This window comes from Pan troglodytes, chromosome 4 (assembly GCF_028858775.2).
Source record: "Pan troglodytes isolate AG18354 chromosome 4, NHGRI_mPanTro3-v2.0_pri, whole genome shotgun sequence".
In the NCBI taxonomy this organism is placed as follows: domain Eukaryota; kingdom Metazoa; phylum Chordata; class Mammalia; order Primates; family Hominidae; genus Pan; species Pan troglodytes.
In genome coordinates this window covers 143,769,751-143,793,643 of record NC_072402.2, presented here as the reverse complement: position 1 = coordinate 143,793,643, position 23,893 = coordinate 143,769,751, and the positions used below count along the sequence as shown (strand labels likewise).

The window sequence follows — 23,893 nt, the reverse complement described above, 5'->3', positions numbered from 1 at the left end:
GTCACACCCCTGCTGCAGCCCCCTTTAGGACACCATAGAAATTCTACACAGTAACACGGGGATGACAAGAGGCCACATTCTCCATGCTGGGGCATAAAGTGGGCACGACAGTTTTTCACTCCTTGGTCTGAGTAAGCGAGCTTTGTGGCATCAAATCATTATGTTTGTATGTTTGGAAGGCCACGCCATCTATCCTCCCACCCAGGGCAGGAATTTCTGCTCCCACTTTTGCTTTCCTGGAGGTGAAATAGGAAGAACAAGGACCCATGCTCAAGTCCCCAAAGAATGGCAGGATGCCCTCAGTGGAGGCAGACTGTATTTAAATGCAATTCACCTCTTTGGGGTCTAGGAAAAGCCACCCGTAGGTTCATTTGCTGGGAAACACGGTCTGCGTGCCTGAGGCAGTGGACACCAGGGTTGTGGCCTTGCCAAGAGCTGACTTTCTCCGGAGGTCTGTCTGCTGTCCGGAGTGGCAGCCGCTTCGGTGGGCAAATAGGACGGTCATCTCTGGGCCCAAGGACGCTGCTTCAGGCTGGGACGCCTTGAGGGTGGCTGGCTGTTCAGGCTTTCCAGAGGTGGGATGGGAGGTGTAATGTTTGGTGGGAGGAGGGCTGTAATTCTGAAATCTCACGGTTTTGACTTGCTGCAAGAGAAAGGAGAGGAAATGGACACAGGTGAGGTGGGAGATGTCTATTTTCCCATGCTTGTCCCCACTTGAAATGTCTCATTTATGTGTTCATTCTGCAAATATCTGTGGCTACCATGAGTGTCAAGTGCTAAGATGGGGGAAGTACAAGATGCTGAGAATGCACAGGAGCATCTAACTTCAGCTGGAAGTGGAGAAGCCAGGGAAGTCTTCCCAGAGGCTTTAAATTGAGAACCACAAAAGGATTAGGACTTATCTGGGAGAAATAGGGTAGGCCACCGCCTATAAAAACAGCCTGAGGCAAGAGGGTATGATCCCTTCTGGAAGATTAAAGAAATTTACCTTGCCTCTCTCCTCTCTACATACTATTAAGGCCAATCTCAAGGCTTTCCTTTTCTTTGAGGCCTCTCTCCTGATGACTCCATTTAGAGATTTCCATAATGGCCTTATAAATCCTTAGAGCACAGTTTGCAAACTGGATACCTGCTGGCTGAATTTAGCCTGCAGAATGTTTGAGGGTTTGATCGACTCGCCAACACATAAAAATTGGGAGATTGCATATAAAAATCAGAATTTCATATGTCTCTTAAAAAAAAAATCAAAGCTCTGACGCACTGGGCCTATGGCTCATTCTGACAACAGCTGGCTGGACCTGAGAAGCAGTGCCCCCTTTATATGAGATGCAAGGTCTCCAGTTTATGCCAATTCCCCCTCTTTCTCTTTCCTTTTACATCTCCTAGCCTGTTATATATCTGCCAGGCACCTATAGGTACAGTATTTGCTTTAGCCAGTCTCTATCTCAGGGCCTAATAAAGTGTTCTGTGGTACTGCTCAGGAATGATGTCTTTCTTCCATGTAATGCAACCCTAGTATCCCCCACTAAGATCTGAGTTTCTTCATACGTTCTGATCCTCATAATATCTAGCCAAGGTCTGGGCATTTATGAAATGCTTATAGTTGTATCTAAAAGCTTGGAGTAATGGGCAACTGGGGCCTAGAAAACTCTGAATTATTTCTATAATTCAGAATAAGAACTCCCAACCTTTATATATGTCAGTGCTTTTTCCAATACCTTTCCCTATGAGCTTATAGCTTAGCAGTAAGAGCATGAGTTTTGCATCAGATCTGGATTCTACTCCACACATATGTGTCAACTGTGCGGTCTTGGGTAATGTTCTTTAACTCCCTGAGCTGCCATTTCCTAATTTTAAAATGAGGATGAAACTAATGCCTATTTGAGAGGGTTGTTGTCAGGATTAAATATATGGGACACATGAAGTACTCAGCACAGTGCCTGCCAGCTTGTTAGTATTCGATAACTGATTAACCAATGGGGGAATCACATCCTCTTTCCGTTCTGAGGGGAATGGACGATGATGGTGGAATGATGCTGATGGCGGTGGTGATGGAGGTGGTGATGGCGATGATGTGATGATGGTAATGTTCATAAATTAAGACAGCAATAAGCATCACCTAACTTTCTTACTGTCTTCTCTTCCCACTATTCCTCCTGCTTCAAGGATATTATTGAGAACATAAGCCTTTTACAAAAACTCTCACATCTTCTAGTGGGAAATATCCTGGACTAGAAGTTAACAGATCTGACGTCTGCCACAGAGGTCACAATAAGGTAGTTGGAGTCATTATCATTCAGTGTGACCTCGATGTCACTTACATTATCCTGTGCCTCAGTTGCCCCTTTTATACAATGCGTAATTATGTGTCAAACCGTATGTAAGCACTTCACATATCTCATTTAATCTCCACTCCATTACTGTGTGGCCATTACTCTTTCTACCTCCATTTTACAGATTATGCAAACTAAGTGACTCAGAAGGGTGAAGTATTTTGACCAAAGTCACCCAGCTAGCAAGCAGCAGAGCTGGAATTCAAAGCAAGATTCATCTAATGCCAAAGTCATGCTTTTTTTTCAAGCCACTTTTGGGCCTCAAAAGATATGTAAAATATTCAGGAAACATAAAGGCGAATCAGTAACACATGTAGGGAGGGTGTGGGTGATGTGGGGATGTTGGCCATGGCTCAGTGGGGAGTTGGGGAGGAGGAGTGTTATGTGTGAGGATTCTTTCGAGGCTGCAATTTTGGTTCCTTGTTCACCAACACTAAAATCTCCGAGCTGAGACACTATGCATAGTACGGGATCGAAAGAGTTGGGCCCCCAATGTCACTCTGATCCTACCTTTTCGATGCCATTTCTTGAGTTTTCTGGTTTCACCAGGATGGATGGTGGGGCAGACGCGGGCGGTTTTGGCAGAGGCTCACTCTTGATGGGGATTTCTTTGTCTTCCATAATGAGGGAGCTGGCCGCGGAGTGGATCCGGGCCTCGCTGCCCCTGCTGATGCACGTGAGGGCGGGCTCCCCCGTGAGGGCAGGCTTGGACCCCATCTCCACCACCATGGCTGAGGGGGAGGAGGGGATCCCCTGTGGCTGGTAGAATTGGAACTGCTGAGGCCGAACGACCATGGTGGGGCTGCGTCTGAGGGAGCCTACCACGAGAGTGGGGATCCCGGACTGGAGGGGTCTCTGCGGGGATCCATCTGGGGAATTATAGGACAGAGAGATCAGCAGCAGGGGCGGCTGGCAGTAGGTTGGGTGGGGCTGGGTAAGCAGTGCTTCCTGATATCCCAGAATAGACAAGCGCTTTCCTAATCTGACTGCACTCACATTCTCTCCGGGTCTTTCAAAGGTGACCTTATTCTTTTTTTAGTGCTGTTTGCTGATGCTGGCAGCAAATATCTCTCTGGCTGAATGGTGTGTGTGAGTGTGTGTGTGTGTGTGTGTGTGTGTGTGTGTGTGTGTGTAGGGGGGCTGTCAGAAGGTATATTGCTTCCATTTGCCTTGTGACACACACACACACACACACACACACACACACACACACACACACACACGTGAAGCAGACACAGAGGCGGTCAGACCAAATAGGAAACACATGACAGAATCAGAGATAGGAAATAGAAGACATTGAGAAACACAAAGGAGAGGCAACCGAGAAGAATGAGAGAGAGGAAAAGGAGAAAGAGAGGAGGAGAGAGGAAAACTCTGCCCAGCGACTTGCTGTGAAAATCTTGACAGAAGCTTTAGGCATGAGGCAGGTGGGGGTTGCTTTTTGTCGGGGGCTGCAGGGAGAAAGGGTGAGTGGCAAGGGCTAGGCCAGCACAACAGCAGACAAAGGCAAATTTGGAAAGGTTATTCCACAGTTAGGGCTGTGAGGATGGGCTTTGCAATGTCTCATGACAGAGGATCTGGAATCAGACCTCCTCCTGGAAAGCCTGGGATGAGTTAAGTCACGTCACCTCTCTGCACCTCAGTTCTCTCGTTTGTAAGCTGGAGATAATAACAGTACATCATTGGGCTGCTGTGAGGATTGCATTCTATTTGGTGTGCAAAGTATCAGGATAGTGCCTGGAATATGATAAATGCCGCATGTTTGTTAGCTGTCATTATTTTTGGGTAAAGGATCACATATACTAAAAATGCAAGGTCCAAGAGCTTGGTTTTGTCCCTTCCTGAGCTCATTGTTTTTCTTTTCCTTTTTTTTTTTTTTTTTTTTTTTAAATTGAGATGGTCCTGTCTCAGGAAAAGGTCATTTCTTCCCCTCAAATTCTCTGGAAGGCAGGAGATCCCCATCCATTGGACATATATCCTGTAGGTGACCTGGGGAATCAGGAGTTCATTGCATTCTGTGGGGAAGTGGAGGAGACACCCATGAGAAACACACTGGGTCATTTCTCCATAGGGGCCCCTCAACATTTAGAGAAGCTGTAGGTTTTGTCCCAGCCAGCGTTGTTAGTCCTTTGTGACACTCCACAGACTTGAGTTTGAATCAAAGTCATTTGTGTCCAGCACAGAGGGTCTGAGCCAAGGCCACGTCTGCATCGTGACTTCTTATTAAGCCAGATGTGTACATGAAAAGCAGGACACTCGCTAAACACAGTCGGTGTCCTCAACTGCTGCAAGCAAGCCAGTCACCATTTACACAAGTGTGACCCTTTCAATTTAGACATTTATTTTTCCACTAACGGCCCTGTGAGGTTCACGCAGTCAATTCTCCTGCCATTTCTCTTTGCTCTGGAGAGACTGATAGGTTGCCAGCCTCACCTTGGGAAAAGAGAGAAAGAGAAAGCCTCCCGGACTTGGGAAGTCAAAGCAGCACCAGGCAGACATGTCCTTAGGCTCTTGTAAATGTGTGAAAAATTGGCTTTATGCCTTATCTATTTATCTTGTCAATTCCTAATTTCCAAGAGATTTAATGCTTTCTTATTACATGTGTATACAATGCAAGCAGTCGAGGCTCCATGCCAATCAAGATTTTGCAAAGGTGGAGAGGGAGTATATTAAGGAAAGTGTGAGCAATTGCTTTCAGGATGCAACTCTGCATACCTAAGTGGTCTAGACTGAGTGTGAACATTTCTCCTTTTTTAAATCAAATATATGTATATATAGACACTAACAGCCCAGACTGGAGTACAGTAGGAGATTGTAGCTCACTGCAGTCTCAACCTTCCCGGCTCAAGCCATCCTCCCGCCTCAGCCCCAAAAGTAGCTGAGACCACAGGCAAGTGCCACCATACTTGGTTTGTTCTTTTAATTTTTTTTTAGAGATGAGGTCTCACTATATTGCTCAGGCTGGTCTTGAACTCCTGAGCTCAAGTGATGTTCCCACCTCAGCCTCCCAAAGTGCTAGGGTTACAGGTGTGAGCCACACACATTCAGCCGTGTATGAACCTTTCAACCTTAAGTGAGTTCGTGCTCTGGATGGACCAAAGATGATCTTGATTGCAGTAGCAATGATAGTAATAAAAAATACTATAAAAAAACTAATGTTTCCTGACAGATTATTATGTGCCAGGCACTGTGCTATCAGCCATATATGGGTTGTTTTATTAAGTTAACCCTGATGAGGTAGGAATTTTTATTTCCCATTTACAGAAGAGTGAACTGAAGGCAGAAGAAGTTAGTCATTTTCCCAAGGCTGTTGTGGTGGGATTACTTATTGTGTGTGTGTGTTGTGGGGAGAGGTGGAGGGAGGTACAGGAAGGTGATGGAGGGAGGCATAGTTGAGTGGAATGAAGTGCCCAGAGTCATGGGACTGGTGGTCAAACAGGCTGTCAGATGAAGGCACTGGACAGCGAAGCTAAGATATGTGCTTTCTTTTTAAGGGGAGATCTTTCCTTAAAAAGGGGCATATTGTCCCACATGTTACTCTTCTGTATTGACCAATCCTATTGCGTTTTCATGTTAATTCATCTGTTAAGATCACAAGAGAGATCGCAGAGCTTAGTTTAATTCAGGGAACATAGAATAAATCATATTTTCTGGGCTTGGCTTGTTGTCTTCTTCTACAGAGGTATAAGAGAATAAAATCTTGATTTTTGTAGAAGAATTGGGTTTCAAACACTTTTTACAATGCCTGAAAAGGAAATCTTATGTAGAAGTTCACTATGTGAAGAGACAAAAGCATAGTTCTCAAGAATCTGTATGTACTGCCATGTGTGCAATGTGGATGTTATGATGGTAAAAATAAAGCAAGGTGTAGAACAATGCAGTGAGTATGGTTAACAGGTGTGTGTGTTTCCATCTGTCTATCTATGGAAAAGAACTTGGGACTCAGGGTTAAGGATATGAGGGAGATTTGCTTTTGTCCAGTTCGTATACTGTAAACCTTTTTTAAAAAGTTCTATGCATTCATTACTTAAATAACATGGTGGGAATCAGGGGCTCTGATCACTGCCTCCTTAATCCTCATTTCCTACTCCCACGCCCTGCCCATCCACCCCATTCTTCTGTTTCTCCTGTGGCACCTGCTGAGGGATTCCTTGGAGTACAGTTTGAGAAGCACTGACCCAGCAAATGCTTTCATCACTGTGTCTTAATAAGAGCCAGTGTCCACGTTGGCCATGTTCTAATTACATGTTGGCACTCAGGGCTGCCATCACCCCAGTCATTCAACAAGCATGTATGAAGTAACCTAGGGCCATCACCTTGAGTTGGTATGACTTCATTCAATAAAACTCATCATTTGGGAATTGTATAATACCCTTTGCAGGGGCTTAGTTTAAAGCCAAGATCCTGTTTTTGCAAAAAACATCCTGTGTACCCTGGGGTCAGATCCCCCCATCACTTAGCTCTAGGCACGTACCTCTCTGCCACCACTTACTCTTTCTCATGCTGCTCCGCCCTTTCCGAAGAGACCCTTGTCCTAAAGTCCCAGGGCCGGCTGTGCTTCTCACGGGGTTGACTATGGCAGTGGGCACAAAGACGGATTTGAAGGGACGGCTTTGCTGTGGATCACCTTCTGAAATGCTGCCTTGGGAGGACACAGAGGAGGTGGATAACGTCCATGTGGTGTAGAGACCAGGGCTCCGGGAGTCTGGAAAACTAGAGGTCTTTCTGGTTTTGGAAAATTTTTTTTTTTAAGAAAAGAAATAGAGAAAGAAAATGTTCAGTCAAGAGTCCTATTTAAAAACCCATCAGCTCCCAACCACATACCAAATGTGGCTACTTCTCACCTTCTTCCCACCCATACACACCCATTTTGTGAACTACAGGCTTAACTAAAGTTGGCCCCACCTCCCTACACCCGGATAACTGTGAGGGTGTGCTGAGGGAAGGAAGGGGGGCTCATATCAAGGCCTTGGTGGAGCTAGAAGACTTGAATTTCATCCTTTTTCACTCCAGTTCTGATCATTCCTCACCCCACATCCCTTTAGCACTTAAGCTCAGAGCATAAGATCCTATATGTGTTTATTTCGTTTTACAGTGGCAATTTCTTGTTGAGTCAGTGACTTTTTCACAAATTCCAAAGTCTTTGAAGGCAGAGATTTCATATGACTTATATATCTGTGTTCTGCATATACTGTGGATCAATAAACATTTGTTAAATGTCTGCTATGCTGCTTTCAGCACTGACACATCATTTTGGCTAACACATATAGAGTGCTTACTGTATGCCAGGTATTGGCCAAGTGCTTTGCCCATATTTTCTCATGGGTTCTTTACAATAGTCCTCTAAGCTAGGTACTCTTAGTGCCACTATTTTATAAATAAAAAAACACAAAGACTTATACAGTTGGTTGCCCAAGCAGCTACTTGAACCCAGGTCTAGGCTGGCTCTCTGTTCTTACCAGTGAGCTATACCACCTCCTGGCTAGTTGGAGCATTCATCATTTGGTGGCAGGAAAAGTCCTTTATTCTGCCTGCAACAAATGAACTAAAGCAGCTGGTAGGCCCTACACATGCCTCCATAAGACTTTAATTCTTCAGCCTTGGGCTATGATTTTCAAGAATTTCATTAAAGTTTTATGAAACAACAATCCCTTATCCACTGTTTCCAGACTGCAGCTCCCTGAACTCCATGGGGAGTGACTGTCATTTTGCATGCCTTTCTTGCCCTTTTACCAATCTGTTCCCAACATCACATTTCCTATTGAGCAGTCCATTAATCACCTTGTCACCCTGTTGATTAAGTAACCTCTGCTAATTTCCTGGGAATAACCAACTCAACTAAGACCCTGGCACAGAGATGCCAAATGGTTTCCTTCTTACCAATGCCTCCAAGTTTTCCTTTAGGTCATTTACCCTCATTTCTCCTCTCTCTCTTTGTCTTTCCTTCTTTTGATTGACAAAGTAATATGTAGTTTAACAACAAGCCAGTATTGTACGAAGATAAGTAAGGCATTGTTTAATTGTGGTCAATGCTGCCTGAGAAGTATATTCAACCAAGTGCTCTAGGAACCGATGGTCGCAGCAAGGGGACTTCTACCCATGTAGCAAGGGGACTTCAACCTGTCTCTGGTCCCCATGGTGGTGTTGTCAGTGAAAACGAGTACGGCTGTTCATTAGAGAGAGGTCAGACTATATTCTGGGGACGAGGCCTGGGCAGTGGGAAGAAATCTCCAGCATTGGCTTCCAGGCCAGAGTGCAACTGATCTGCCTATCTTTTGAACAGAGGCCTCAAGGTGTTGGATGCTGCAAAGTGGACTGGCAACAGGAAAGACAAATTCCAAATTTTTTCGCAGCAGTAGCAGCAGCAGCAGCAGCAGCAAGGGCAGAATACAGCTAATTAGGCCCACACCAGCCTTATTCCATCAGTCCCCTTTTTGAATGACTCTTTATAGACCAAGGTGTGACCTCATTTTTCTGAGCTCAGCACTGAGCTGGATTCCAGGAACTTCTAAATCCCAAGTCTCCCATCCAACACTGAGTGCCTCTATGTCTTTTGGCAGAAAGCTCAGCACTTATCTAGCATTTTCTTCCAATGTCAAAACACTTTGCAATCATATATTAACCCCCATGACACCCCCAGACCTGCAGACATTATGATCTTTGTTTTCCAGATGGAGAGACTGAAAGGCATTCTGGGCTTAGGTGGGAAGAGTGGATGTTGCCTCTGATTTGCTCCACCATGCAGGTCCCTGCGTCCTTTTCTCTAACTGGGATGTTAGCCCTTAAGAGCTGGCCCAATATTCAAAAAGGGCATCACAAACAGCAGCTCTACTGTGTTCACCACTGGCAGCAGCCTCCCAGTAAGGAGAACAGTTGGATCTTGACAATTTTTGTATAGCTTTGTGTAGAGTTAAAGGCAAATGAGTGGTGGCCCATTTGTCACTTTTCTCCACCCATAAGGCACCAGGTAGGCATATGTCTGCGAAAGTTGCAAGAAAGAGGAAGATCCTGGCTAATTGGGCAGAAGGGAATTTATTAGGAGGACAGGAAGAAGAGTAGAGGACTTGGAAACAAGATCCAAGGAGGCTACAGGGAGCTCAGCAGCAGGAAGAGTCCAATCATATGCTGTGGCTGGTGTTCTCACATTGAGTGGTCTTCAACTTTGCCCACATCTTTTCCTCCCTTGTTCAAGTTTCCAGATCCCAAGAGGGAATGTCATATTGGCTGAGACTGACCCTTAGCTGTGGTGATGAGTTGAGGAGGAGGAGGATTGCATTTATTCAGCCTCTGAAAAGAAAGGAAACCTCTGCCTCCCACCAAGACTACACACAATAGAGGAGACCCAAAGGGATGTTGCCGCTATTAAAGGGGGATTTAGATGCTGGACAGATGAAAACTTGACAAATGTTCTATATAACCTGAGCCAATGAAAGTCTCCAGGATCTGGGAAGAGGCAACATGGTGGCAGAGATTTAGTTGTGGTCAATAACAGCTGGACAGGTTGGTGTCATCATCTAGCACAGAGGGCTGGACCACAGAATAGCACAACAGCCTTTTCCTCTCCTGGTAGCTGAAAGGCTCACTTGCTGGCTCTTAAATTGAAATCCTAGCATTCTAGTCAATTATAATCTCTAGTTTATCCCCAAATTCTGGGTGGCTCAGTTCATTAGGTGATGATGTTAATAAGAGCATAGGTTCAAATGCTCACACCTTTGGGCCCTGGCTGTTTTATAAAAGGCTGCAGTACACACCAAGGGGGCTGGATGGCAGTGAAGAGCCATCACTATAAACAGAAGACAAAGGCTAGGGGGAAAAGGACCCAAACACAGAGAATCAAAGAACAGAAAGGGGCCTAGCACATGTAGCCCAATCCACTCAGTTCTTACACAAAACTTGCTAATAATAGTAGGAACTCAGCTGACAAGGACAGTGTTATTCATCCCTGAGACATGGGAAGAAGTAAACTTCCCACCAAGGAAATGGTGGTTAAGAACAAGGGTCACCTGCACACAGATAGATGGACTGGGTGTGTATCATTCATGTGGGAGATTAGTGGGGATGGGAGCCTTTTTTTGCATTAGAGAGATCATCAAGGAAAAAGTATAAACACGGTGAAAGCATTGATCCTCTGCCACCTAAGAACCCTCAGGAGCATATCCTCTAATAGGCACTTGTTCTTCCTGAGAATGTTGGTTCCCCATAAACAAAACCATGCCTCAATGTTAGTAGCACCTCAATATTTGCATATGTTCAGATTTCCCTGAACTGGGAGTGAGGGGAGAACTCAATGGCAATCTATTGTGCTGAAACTCCATCTGTTGCCTGACATGTAGGCATCTCAGAAGGGGTGAGTAGAGATGCTCATGACTTGCCCAAGAACACAATAGACCGACCTTGGCCAAGGAGAGAAATGAAAACTGGAGCCTTGAAATACACTGGGATGAAATTCTACACACACTCTATTTAGGATGACCACACGGCTTGATTTTCCCAGGAGAGTCTCAGCTGATACCTGCCCAAAAGTGTCCTAATTTGGATGATAAAGCATATGGTCACTCTTATTCTATTGAGTCTTTGATGGTATAACCAGGATTTAGGACTAAGGCCTGATGTATAAGCAAATGCTCTAGTCGTGGGGATGGGCCCTGGGGAATTCATTTTAAAGCCATGGAAGAAACCGTTCATAAATTAGGGTAGGCATCCTCCTTGCTCCTCACTGTCAGTTCTAGGCCATTTCCCACACTCCTCAATACTTCCCAGCTTTGACTCATATTATCAGACTTGACTACCCACCACTCCACCTTCCTGCAGTCAGCATTTACTCTCCAAGTCTCTCCTCTCACTCCTTGAAGATTTCAGCTTCTGGCTCGTTGTCATTCTCTGGATACAACTCATCCCACCATGATGATCTCATCTCGTTTCAGGGCTTTAAATAGCATCTCAAGGCTAGAGCTCTCTCTTAAATGCTAAACTCATGTATTCAACTGCTTACCAACATCTTTACTTGGATTATTAAGAGACATCTCAGGCTTAGTCTGCTGTGAACTAAGCTTTTACTTCCCTCCATACCCCAAAACATGCTCGTTTTATGGAGCAGTCACTACCTCATTTAAAGGCAACTCCATCTTGCAGTCACTCAGGGAAAAATACTTGGTCTCACCTTGGATCCTCTATTCTTTCACACCTGACATTTTATCTGTTAGAAAACCCTGTTGCCTAAGGTGTATTCAGAATCTAACCACTTCTCCCTACCTCCACAGCTAACACTTTGGTTCAATTCACCATCACCTCTCCCCAGGATTATGATATCTTCTTAGCTAGTTTTTCTGCTTCCCCCTTTTCCTTTGTATAGTTTATTCTCAACCCAGCAAATACAGGGATTCTAGTTAAACACAACTAAGATTATGTTACTCTTCTGCTCAAAACCCAGCAACAGGCTTAAAGCCAAACCCTTCATTATGACCTAGGAAATTCTTTATGACCTGGCTACCCCATTACCATTCTGGCTTCCTTTCTGATATCCCACTTGCTTGCTCTAATCCAATCCTGTTGGCTTCATGTAACCTCTGCCCTCCCAGTTGAAGAGATTCTCCTGCCCCAGCCTCCCCAGTAGCTGGGATCACAGGTGTCCACCACCACGTCCGGCTACTTTTTGTATTTTTAGTAGAGATGAGGTTTCACCATGTTGGCCAGGCTGGTTTCAAACTCCTGACCTCAGGTGATCCACCCACCTCAGCCTCCCAAAGTGTTAGGATTACAGGCATGAGCCACTGCACCCGGACTACTACAGGTCCTTTGTTTGTACTTGCTGTGTCTTTAGTCTGGACATTTGCCTCAGAGATCCACATGGCTTGGCTCCTGCTTTCCTTCTTACTTCTCAGCAAAGCCATCCCTCACCAACCTACCTAAAATTGTAACCACCCCCAAAAATTCTATCCTCCTTTTCTGATTTTTTTGTTAGCCAGTATAATTAACACATCATAAAGATTACTTAAATATCTTGGTTTTAAAAAATTTGTCTCTCCCACTAGAATGTAAGCTTCTGTAAGCAGGAATTTTGTATATTTTGTTTACTGGTATTTCTCCAGTGCCTGGAAAAGTTCCTGCCATGTAGTTAGCACTCGATATTTGCCAATTAAATGAATTAAAGCATCAATTATAGACCTCAGTTTGCCCTTGGATATTTTACAACTTTGTAACAAATTTCAAGAACTTTTCTTTGAAAGGAAAAGCTATGATCTTTTATCCTGACTTTCTGCCATGTGAAGAAATGTTTTTATACAACTTTAGATCTATGAGGACTCAGGCCGACTTTGCCTGCACTCTTTCTAAAAAGAGAGTCCACCACCTCACCAGCTAGCCTGGTTGGAAAAATCTATGGGCTAGAAAAAGCTGCCTTTTATTGAACCAAGATGTTCTTGAACGTCTTGGTTTACTGAACCAAGACCAGTTGCATACACTGGTCCACTCCACCGCCCCCTCTCAGAACAAATTTACTGCCCTGTTGACACAGTGTATTGTGATCCCTCTGTCCCTTGTCTTCTACAGGTTAAATAACCCCAGTTTCTTTATCGGTTTCTCCTATGATATAGTTTGCTGTCTCCTCACCATTCTTGCTGCCCTCCTCCGGACATGGCAGCTCACCTAAATGAAGGTCCCCAAAAGTGGGCATATGACTAGGTCTGACCCGCACAGAATACAATGGGGCTCTTTCCCTGTGATTGTGACCCTCTGGTATGTCATAAAGACAGTGCTGGATGTGTGGTGGTAGCCTCACTGCCTTGAGACAGGGTTTGCTTGGGCTGATCGGGGGTGGAGGCAGGAGGAGTCATGGATAGTTTTGGAGTCTAGGTGCATTTGTGGCAGTGGTATGAGGTGGTAAGACAAAGAGGGGGTCAATGACATGAACAGTATGCCACACAATGTAAGAGATCGGGAAAAGCTGTGAGGGAGGAGGCCCTGCAGGGTTACTAGCATTTCATCTTGGGTGTGGAAGAAGAGGTAGGGGTCTCAGTTCATGGAAACTCTGATTAGGGGTCACTCTAGCAGCCTGAGAAGTTTCCCGAGGTGCTCTGGGGAAGTCATCTGACCACATTTTCCCATCACGCCACTAGATGGAGCATTGGGATAGAGGATGTGAAGTGGGGTTCCTGGGATTTGTGCAGAAGAAAACCTGACATCCAGTTCTTGAGCAAGTTGCTTAACTCTGCACACCATTTTCATCTGTAACATAATATCTACCTTAGAGGATTCTTGGGCACAGCCTGTGAGCTAAGAAATACAAAAGTGCTTGTAAGCTGTGAAGGGCTACAAAAAAGATAACTAGTTTTGCTATTTTGTTTTAAAAGAGATAGGCGGGTTATAGAGCAAAAGGCGCTTTCTTGGCCTGTTTTCTGAAAGAGCATTGGGTCTTCCACCAGTTCAACCCACAGATGGCCCCTGGCCTAGGGTGGCCCAACCTCCCAAAGTCTGGGATTGGAGGCGACACACCTGAAAATGGGGATGACGTAATTGTTTGGGAAGATGCCGACTCGCCCGGTGACCAAGGAGACGCCCCTGAGCCAGCCGTCCTGGCACTTCCCCAGGACCCTGACGCCTTCTCCCTTTTGCAGGTCCAGCTCATCGGGTCCATGGGCTGAGTAGGAGTGCAGGGCTACAAACCTGGGAAGACACAGAGAACTGGTGAGGGAGGAAGGAAGACGTGCCTGATGGGGGGCATGGAGTGGGGGAATGGTGGAAAGAGACTGCCCAGTGGTTAGCAATAAGAACCTTCTTGGTCGAGCGGGTGCAGTGGTTCTCACCTCTAATCCCAGCAGTTCGGGAGGCCAAGGCAGGTGGATCACCTGAGATCAGGAATTCGAGACCAGCCTGGCCAACATGGTGAAATACCATCTCTACTAAAAATACAAAAAATTAGCTGTGACTGAAGTCCACACAGGAATCAGGCAGGTAATATCCAAGTATGAGTCAGGGGGTAAAGACAATCAGGACTGATGAGGCTGTGGAGGTGGGAATAGCTACCTGATCAAAGGCATTCAGGAAACAATCCATTGGTTTGCCAGATTCAGGGATCACCAGTATATGGCCTCCAGGCATCTCAGACATCAGGAAGTCCCTCCAGACTCCAAGGACTGTGAGACATTGGAGCGTTTTATCAAAGGGAATGGGGGAGTGTTCTCTACAAGGTTTTTTTTTGTTTTGTTTTTTCTTTCTAAAATGCTATATTTATTTTTTGCTGTTTACTAAACAACATGTATTTATGACCCAACATTTTGAATCTAAAGCAAGACAATAGAAATTGCTCAATACCCAATCTCCCAGTGATGTTGTGGTATATAATCTTCCAGTCTCTTTCTACTTTTGTAAAATAATGAGCTAAGAGTGATGTGGTTTGCTAATTTGTGTTGTCTTTTTTTTTTTTTTGAGACAGGGTCTCACTCTGTGGCCCAGGCTGGAGAGCAGTGGGATGATCATAGCTCACTGATGCCTCAAACTCCTGGGCTCAACCCATCCTCCTGCCTCAGCCTCCTAAGTAGCTAGGAAAATATATGTGCACAACCATTCCTGGCTAATTTTTAAATTTTTTTTGTAGAGATGAGGTCTCACTATGTTGCTCAGGCAGGTTTGGAACTCCTGGGTTCAAGCAATCCTCCTGCCTCAGCTTACTGAAGTGCTGGGATTACAGGTGTGAGCCACTGCGCCTGGCCCTAATTTCTGTTTTTCACCATTATTTCACTTGGAAGTGGTAAAGGAAGGTGACCTATTGTCTCTGGTTGGGATGTTTTGGGAATGGTGATGCTAGATCACCACTGTACATGGTAAAGATGACCCCTTTGTGCCAGGACTTGGGTGAAGGGACGAGCCTTTTACTCACATGTTCGCTGAGAGGTGTTGCTGGGAGCCAGGCAGACTGACCACGGCTGTGGAATGTCCTGGAGAGACAGGTGCGGGGTGATAAGTGCTGACCTGCACAGACAGAAAAGACAGCCAAGCAGAACCAATGAATGCCACAACCCAGGCCCACAGCAAACAGAGCAGCTACGTAGAAAGACCTGACACAGCTGAAAACCAACAGCCATGCCTGGTGCCACCCATTGTGCGTCCTCTCTGTGGTTTGTGGCTGTGGGCACAGGGAGGTGGGGAGGAGCTGGTTTATGGCCTGGTGGGGTGGCTTGCCAGGACTGCATTCCAAAAGACTGCTCAGATAGGGTGGAAGATGAAGAGCCATCCAATTTACAGTCCACAGGGCACTACACAGGCTCCTCCTCCTGTCCCTCTCCCCACCCCACCCATCTCCCTCTATGAAAACCTGCTCTTGGAAAATGAAATGGTGGCTAATATTGATTCAGAACTGAGCAATTACTAGGCAGTTTTAAGTACTCTATAAGTATCAGCTAAGTTAATCCTTATTAAAGGAATTGTTATAATCCCCATATTTGGATGAGAAACTGAGACAAAGAGGGAAAGAAAGGTCACACAATTAGTATGAAACAAAGAAAATCTAAAATCAGGTAGTCCAAGTTCTGAGCCCATATTCTTATTATTGACTATTGCTAGAAACACACACACACACACACACACACACACACACACACACACACGCCTATCCAATGACTTATAGTAGTTGAATTTGAATCCCTTTCACTTTTCTAGGATAAAAGAGGAAACAATAAGGATAAAATGATAAAAGCTCCTGGAAGGCCGGGCTCAGTGCCTCATGCCTATAAACCTAGCACTTTGGGAAGCTGAGCTGGGAGAATCGCTTGAACCAGGAATTCTAGACCAGCCTGGGAAACATAGTAAGATCCCATCTCTTTTAAAAAAATTAGCTGGGTGTGATGGCAGGTGCCTGTCATTCCAGCTACTCAGGAGGCTGAGATGGGAAGTTCGCTTGAGCCTGGGAGGTCAAGGTTACAGTGAGCCATGGTTGTGCCACTGCACTCCAACCTGGGTGAAAGAGTGAGACCCTATCTCAAAAAAAAAAAAAAAGTTCCTGTAAACTGCCTACTATCCTAGGGCTTTGGCAAACATATTGCCTTGCTTATTTCCTTCTGAGCACATATCACAGATTATGAGTGTTTCCTTGCTAGACTGTAAATTCCATGAGGGCAGGGACTATGTAAGTCTGGTTCATCATTGTATTTCTGCATGCTCAATACGTACTTGTAGCTTAAAGAACAAAGGAATGAGTGAAGGAATGAATGAAAAGGTCTTCCTACCTAGTACACCAAGGATAATGAAACCTTCTCCATGCCATCCAGAGTAAATACATTCAGTCTGTTTTCAGTCATCTACTGATAAATGATGGTAACTCTGTGTGTGCCTTTTTAGGACTATGCTTTTGTGGGTACAACTATTGTTTGTGTATTTGTGTTTATGTAGGTGTGAGTGCATTATTAAATACATATGTCCCTTTGTTTTGAGCAAACATGTATGTTTGCTCAAGGCCCATGGCAATTTAATGTACATGTGTGATGGCATTGGTCCATTGCAAATCTTGTTTTGTTCACACATGTGGTCTATGGATTCATGTGTGTATGCTATATGTGCTGATATGGGATTGCAGACACAATTGTATAAAGGATTGTGATTATGAGATTCTGTGTGTATGTACGTGAACTCTAGAGGTGTGTACGAGTATGCCCACCATGTAATTTTGTACATGTGTCTATGTCAATGATTGCGTAAATGTATGTGTGGTCATGTATGTAATTGTGACAGTCCAAAGATCAAGTTGTAGGATCAAAAAACCACTTTAGTCAAATAATAAGTGTTGGGGAGGAGGTATAAAAATGGAAACCCTCATACATTGCTGGTTGGAATGTAAAATGGTACAGCCTCTATGCAGAACAGTCTGGCAATTCCTAATATGATTAAACATAGGATTACCATATGACCCAGTAAATCTGTTTCTAGTGTATGCTCAAAAGAAATGAAAACATATGTCCACACAAAAAATTATAGGCAAATGTTTCAGCAGCATTATTTATAATAACCCAAAGAGGGAAACAACTCAAATGTCTACTTATTAATGAGTGGATAAACAAAATATGGTACAACCATACAATGAAATATTATTCAGCCATAAAGAAGAATGAAGTATTGATACATAAGAGAACATGGATGAACCTTGAAAACATTATGCTAAGTGAAAGAAGCCAGACACAAAAGACCACATATTAGTTGATTCCATTTATATGAAATGTCCAGAATAAGTCAATCTACAGATATAGAAAATAGATGATAATTTCCAAGGGTTGGGATGATGGGGAATATGAGGTGATAGCTAAACGGCACAAGGTTTCTTTTTGAAGTGATAGAATATCCTAAAATTGTAATGGTAATGGCTATACATCTGTGAATATACTAAAAACCACTGAGTTGTACACCTTAAATGGGTGAATTGTATGGTAGGTGAATGATATCTCCATAATAAAGCATTAAGAAGAATGAAACCATTCCACAATCACCCTCCTGAGGAACTCTTAGCACTGCATAAAGTGTTCTGAGTTTGTAATCAGATATTGTCACACTGGTTCCTTCAAACAGACATGACAAGGAGCTGGCTTTGGGCTAGGCTGCTCCTTGCCTATGATTGGGGAAGGTTAAACCCCTACAGGGCTTATGTATGTGGAAACTGTTGGAACACTGATTAAACGGGATGGACTTCACTTAACACTCTTGGATTTCCAATATTATGTTTGAGTAAAAGAACTGCTATCCACAAACACCATTAATCCTTTAGGGAGGCAGAAAAGGCCAGAATGCAAAGCCATCTTTTCATTACACTAGGGTCTGTCTTTTTACTTCTCTGGGCCTTTATCTGGGGAGGGCATGTTTCCCCCACTTGGAACAGTGAGCCTGGCCAGGACAGTAACCTGTGGGCTAGTGATGACATTATTTCTAATAGGGAATGGGAAAGGATGTTAGCTTCTCAGGTTTTAAAGTGTCCTGGAGGAGAAGAGAAAGGACGACATGAGAAGGAGACAATGAAGAAGAGGGGTAAGGGGGAGATAGTGGAAGACCCTGAGAATGGCATAGGGTAAAACTGGGACAGAGATACTGTGGGAGAACGATAGCTGCAGAGGGACAGAGGGAGGGAGGAAGGAAGGAGAAGAGAGGGAGATAAAAACAGTTTGGAGAAACTCTCACAATACATTCATAAGAAGACAAAGAACCCAATAAAAATGGGCAACAGATACCACAGAAGATGATATATTGAGTGGCCAATAAATACATAAAAATATGCTCAACATCAATAATTACCAGGGAAATGCAAATTAAAAGCACTGTGAGATACCACTACACACCGATGAGAATGGCTAAAATCAAAAAAGACCAACCAGCACTTTGGGAGGCCGAGGCGGGCGGATCATGAGGTCAGGAGTTTGAGACTAGCCTGACCAACATGGTGAAACCCTGTCTCTACCAAACATACAAAAATTAGCTGGGGGTGGTGGCATGCGCCTGTAATTCCAGCTACTCAGGAGGCTGAGGCAGGAGAATCGCTTGAACCCAGGAGGCAGAGATTACAGTGAGCCGAGATCATGCCCTTGCACTCTAGCCTGGGCGACAGAGCAAGACTCTATCTTAAAAAAACAAACAAACAAACAAACAAAAAAAACAAAAACGGACCAATCATACCAAGTGTTGGTGAGGATGTGGAGCACCTGCAACTCTCATACCCTTCCAATGGGAATGCAAAATGGTACAGGCCATGCTGGAAAACAGATTGGCCATTTTTTATAAAGTTAATCATACACTTTTCATACTACTCAGCAATTGTACTCACAAATATTTACTTAAGAGCAATGAAAACATATGTCCATAGAAGGACCTGTACACGAATGTTCAGAGCAACTTCATTCATTTTAAGGAAAAACTAGAAACACCCCCAAATGCCCATCACCTGGTGAATCAAGAGGCGAATTGTGGTATAACCACAGCGGTGTACTCCTCAGTGATACATGCAACAGCAGGATGAATCTTAACATCACCCTAAATGAAAGATGCAGGACACTGAAGACTATACACTATATAATGCCAATTATATAAAATGTTTTAAAAATAAGCCATAACTATAGTGACAGAAAACAGATTAAGTGTTGCCAAGAGCCAGGGTGGGGAGACAGGATTGATAGCAAAGGGGCACAAGAGAGCTTTTTGAGATGATGCAAACGTCTGGTATCTTCATGTTGGTAGTCATTACATGCTGTATATGTTTACCAAAAGTTTTTGAACTGTATACTCAAAATGCTTAAGTGTTATTGTATATAATTAAACCTCAGTAAAGCTGTTAAAAAACATGAATACATTATCTAGTTAAGGCCACAGGAAACATCCAAGAGGCCTTAGCTTGACTCAGCTCGAGGTCTGGAATTAGGGAAGGGGATGAGAATTGCTCAGCTTCATAGAGGGCAGCTAGCAAGTAACCCTCATGGTAGGGGGCCACCTGAATAGGAGAGAAACCAAGAATGGGAACCTATGGATCAGAGGCTCAATCAATAAGGCAAAGGAAAAATGAACGAATGAATGACTGGAGAGACAGGAAAAGAGAACAAGATAGACATAGGCAGAGAAGAGAGAAACTGGGTGGGAAAGAAGACAGGCAGAACAAGACAGAAAGGAAGGCCCCACCCAGTAAGTGAAGATAACCAGACAGATGGCCAGCTTCTGAGGAGGCAAGTCTGCTCCTGTCACTGGGATTGAAGAAGGAGGCCCAGCCTTTCTGAACGAATGGGCCTGGCCCTGGTTCATTTCCCTGGGGTCAATTGTGACCTCAGGTGCCTGTGCCACAAAGAGTTTGTGAGGCTGGATGGGAGGTTCTCCACCAACGGATGCTCCCTGGCACAGGGTTCTGAGTCCTGAGCAAGATCGGGGTAAGTAAGGGTGTGCGGGTGTGGTGGGGAAGGGCATTCTTGCTGAAATCTAAACACATTTTTTTCCCTCCCTTTTGAAGGAAATGACTCACTTAAAAGAAGTCTTTATCAACCACAGCAGAATCCACAGTTATATGGCTTCTGGGAATTTCCAGGTTTTCAGGTGCTAAGTGAGGGAGGAAGAGGGTATGAAGCCTCCTGGCACAGAGTTGCTGGCAATGCTCTGCCCTGCTGGCCCTGCTGCCTTCACCATCAGCCACTCAGGTATAGAAAATGCAGCTACCTCTTAGGAGTCCAGAGAGGAGGTCTAACTTAGGACTCAGGCCAGTGGCTCTACCATCTACCAGAACCTGTGATCTTGGACAAGTGATTGAATTCTGTGGATCCTCCATTTCTTCAAAACCTATAAAATGGGGCAATAATGGTATTTCTCTCCTAGAGTTTTTATGAGGGTTAAAGTAATCCATATAAACTATTTAGCACAGGGTTTGACACAATGTAAGTGCTCAATAGATATTACTTATTTTGATCTGCAAAGAGATTAGTTACTGCATAGGGTGGGGACAGAGTGGGTGGGGTGCCTTTATGATACAGCCTGGCAAGGTCTTGGACTGAGAGCAGGACCCAAGAATGTGGTGGGCATGGGGAAGAGTGTCTGTAGCAACCTTGCTTCTCTCTTCTAGCAGAAAACCTCTCCACCTTTCCAAATGTAAGTTTGTTTTTCTCCATCCCATGCCGTGGCTCTCAGCTATTTCCTCCAGGGCTCTTGCCTTGCGGTAACTTGGCAGGTATGGGGTGACTGTCTTCCCCAGCAAAGTGTGAACTACTCTAGAGCTGGTATGGCACTACACTTGGTATTCCCCAAAACTAACAAGGGCCTTGAACCTACAGTGTTCACTCAGAGTTGAGAGAAGGGCTACATTTTATTTTATTTATTTTTTAGAGACAGGGTCTTGCTTTGTCACCCAGGCTAGAGTGCCGTGGTGCAATCATGGCTCACTGCAGCCTCAACCTCCTGGGTTCAGTCGATCCTCCCACCTCAGCCTCCTGAGTGGCTGGGACTACAGATGTGCATCACCATGCTCAGACAGTTTTTTGCATTTTTTGTAGAAATGGGGTTCCACCACATTGCCCAGGCTGGTCTCCAACTCCTGGGCCCAGGCGATACGTCCTCGGCCTCCCAAAGTGCTGGGATTACAAGCGTGAGCCACTGCGCCTGGCCTAGGGCTGCATTTTAGAGATAGAAAATTAGGTATTGGTAGTTTCTGTAGCCACCACTAGGGACAATCTGGAGTTGACCATCTGACTTTATAAAGTTAAAAGCTCATTCCCCTCTATAGACTCAAAACAAGTTAAGGGCCACATTTGGTAATTGCTGTGTGTGGACCTTATTGGGTCCTAGGCACCGTGCTAGGCACTGGGGTTACTGCAATAAGCAGGACACGCAGGGCTCCATTCTCATGTGGAGCTCACAGTGTATGCCAGGAAGCTCCTGTAACATACTGTGTAACATACTCATACTCAGTGACACCTATAACTATGCTGTGTAAGCCTGAGCGTGTTGGGGTCGGGGAAGATCAGGACGCTCTGGGAGCTAGCACGAGAGGCTTGCCTGGACATCCAAGGGCTGCTTCACCCTCACATGCTATGACTCCAGTGCTAATTTATACATGGGCCCCATGGTCATTATCCCCATTTTTATAGATGGAGAAACTGAGATAAAAAGATTTCACAATTTTCAGGAAGTGGCCAAATGGGTGGACAGCTTGATGCCAGAAGCAAGGACCCTAGGCTCAGAGTCCTTTCTGTAGAGCCCAAGGTTAACATGTCCAGATCTCAGTGTGGCTAAAGGGGTCGTATAGAGGAGGCATATGTGTTTATGCTCGTGGATAGGATGACCACCGTTCCTGTCAGGTATCCCTAGTAATATGGAATAGGTCTGCAGGCAGGTGGAATATTAAGCTGTTTGTGCTTGTTTTTCTTTTCCTTTCCCTGGCAGGGCAGAGCAGAGGGAGTCAGAGCTTCGGCTGCCAGGAGGCTATCAGCCCTTCTCTATCTATGCCTATTTCAGAGCCAGCCCTGCCTGCAACCCTCCCTGTTCTTGATGAGCAAGGAGAGCCACCCAGAGCTATTTATTTGTCCTGAGAGTAAAAACACTGTCTGAGATAGAGAACTCATTTATGAGCTGTCAGCAGGTCCCTTTAGGTTCATCTCAAAAATACTTTCTTTTCCGAAGTACACGGCTAGGTCTGCAGGGGTTATATTGCATAACGCTGTGAAGACTACTGAATTTACAGTTCCCAAGTAGTCATCAAAATTTGGAAGATCCTCTGTGATCTGCTCCAGTTTTGCTCTCCAGCCTCACCTTTCTCCATTCCCTTCCCCCTCAACTTCAGTGGGGTCTTTTCTTAGCTCTTTGAGCAGGCCACACCCCTGACCTTGCACCTCTCCTGGCCACCCCCCTACCTGTTACTTCCCACTTCCCACTTCTGGTCTGACTGTAACTTCCCTTTGTTATTAAAATGTAAAATTATAAATATATTTTGCATACGGATAAGTATATATATTTTGTGTGTCATTTAAAGAATAATAATATAACAGATACCTGCATACATACCACCCATAAAACAGACACCTGCATACATACCACCCAACTTAAGAAATACAATAAAAATGGAAGTTGAATATTGTGCTTAGAAGCCCTCTGCATATTCCCCCATAATCAAGTCTCTCTCCCAAGTTATCCCAGAGGTAACTACAATGCTGAAGTTTGTGTTAATCATTCCAAGTCTTTTCTATGTTGGCATATATCCCTAAACAGTATATATCCCTAAACAGTATGTTGTTTAGTTTTGTCTATCTGTGAACATTGTATGAATGGACTCACAATGTGTGCATTCTGTGACTTGCATCTTTTGCTTAACAGGAAGTTTTCGCATATATTTGTGGCTAATTTTCACTGCTGATTCTTATATTTCGTTCTGTGACTATACCACCATTTAACCATTCTGTCAGTTATGTGTCATTTGAGCAATTTTCAGTTTGGGGCTGTTATGAGTGATGTTACTACGAACATTTTTGTACATGTCCCCTGTGCACATGGGCAAGAATTTCTCCAGGATATGCATCTAGGAGTGGAAGTGATGGGCCAAAGGGTATGAGCCTGTTCAGTTTTATTGGGCAATAACACACTGTTTCCCAATGTGGCTGTAACAATTTACACTTCCACCAGCAGTGAATGACAATTACTGTTACCCCACAGTCTCACCAGCATGTGGTAAGGCCTGGCTTTTTAATACCTGCTGATTGGGTGGGTGTGAAATGCTATCTCATTGTGGTTTTAAATTAATTTTTCTGAGTACCAGTGAGCTTTAGGTTTTTTTTTTTTCAAATATTTATGGGCCATTCTTGTTATATGAAATGCCTGTTCATGTCCTTCGTCCTGCTCCTCCATGGGATTATTTATTATTTTTGTATTAAATTATGGAGTTCTAATATATTGGATATGAATTCTTTGTAGCTGGTATTTTTACTCTGTGGTGTCTTTTGATGAACTGAAGTTATGATTTTTCATATAGTCAAATTCACAATATATTTCCTATGGTTCACGTTTTTAAACAGTCTTCAATAAGTTTTTTTTCCTCCCAAGGTCATAAGGATATACTTCTATACTGTCTTCTA

The 23,893-nt window shown here is 44.3% G+C and overlaps 1 protein-coding gene and 1 long non-coding RNA gene across 5 annotated transcripts in view; one reads left to right on the top strand and one right to left on the bottom strand.

The window, feature by feature from the left end:
- Positions 1 to 299: 299 nt before the first annotated feature.
- The window catches only part of SH3RF2 (SH3 domain containing ring finger 2), a 126,062-nt gene continuing 102,468 nt past the window's right edge, over positions 300 to 23,893 (bottom strand). For 2 of the 4 annotated variants that reach the window (XM_016953989.3, XM_016953990.3), the window contains exons 6-10: positions 15,208 to 15,299; positions 13,824 to 13,994; positions 6,808 to 7,058; positions 2,844 to 3,202; positions 300 to 643 (exon numbers count right to left, since the gene is read on the bottom strand). In XM_016953989.3, the coding sequence (XP_016809478.2) occupies positions 368 to 643; positions 2,844 to 3,202; positions 6,808 to 7,058; positions 13,824 to 13,994; positions 15,208 to 15,299 (1,149 nt within the window). In that variant the 3' untranslated portion in view covers positions 300 to 367. The remainder of the gene's footprint in view (positions 644 to 2,843; positions 3,203 to 6,807; positions 7,059 to 13,823; positions 13,995 to 15,207; positions 15,300 to 23,893) is intronic. The other 2 variants (XM_009449883.4, XM_016953993.3) reach the window with 1 other exon arrangement.
- LOC107974895 (uncharacterized) lies at positions 20,123 to 20,639 on the top strand. The gene is made up of 2 exons (XR_001717971.3): positions 20,123 to 20,212; positions 20,293 to 20,639. It is a non-coding gene; the product is annotated as an uncharacterized LOC107974895 (long non-coding RNA).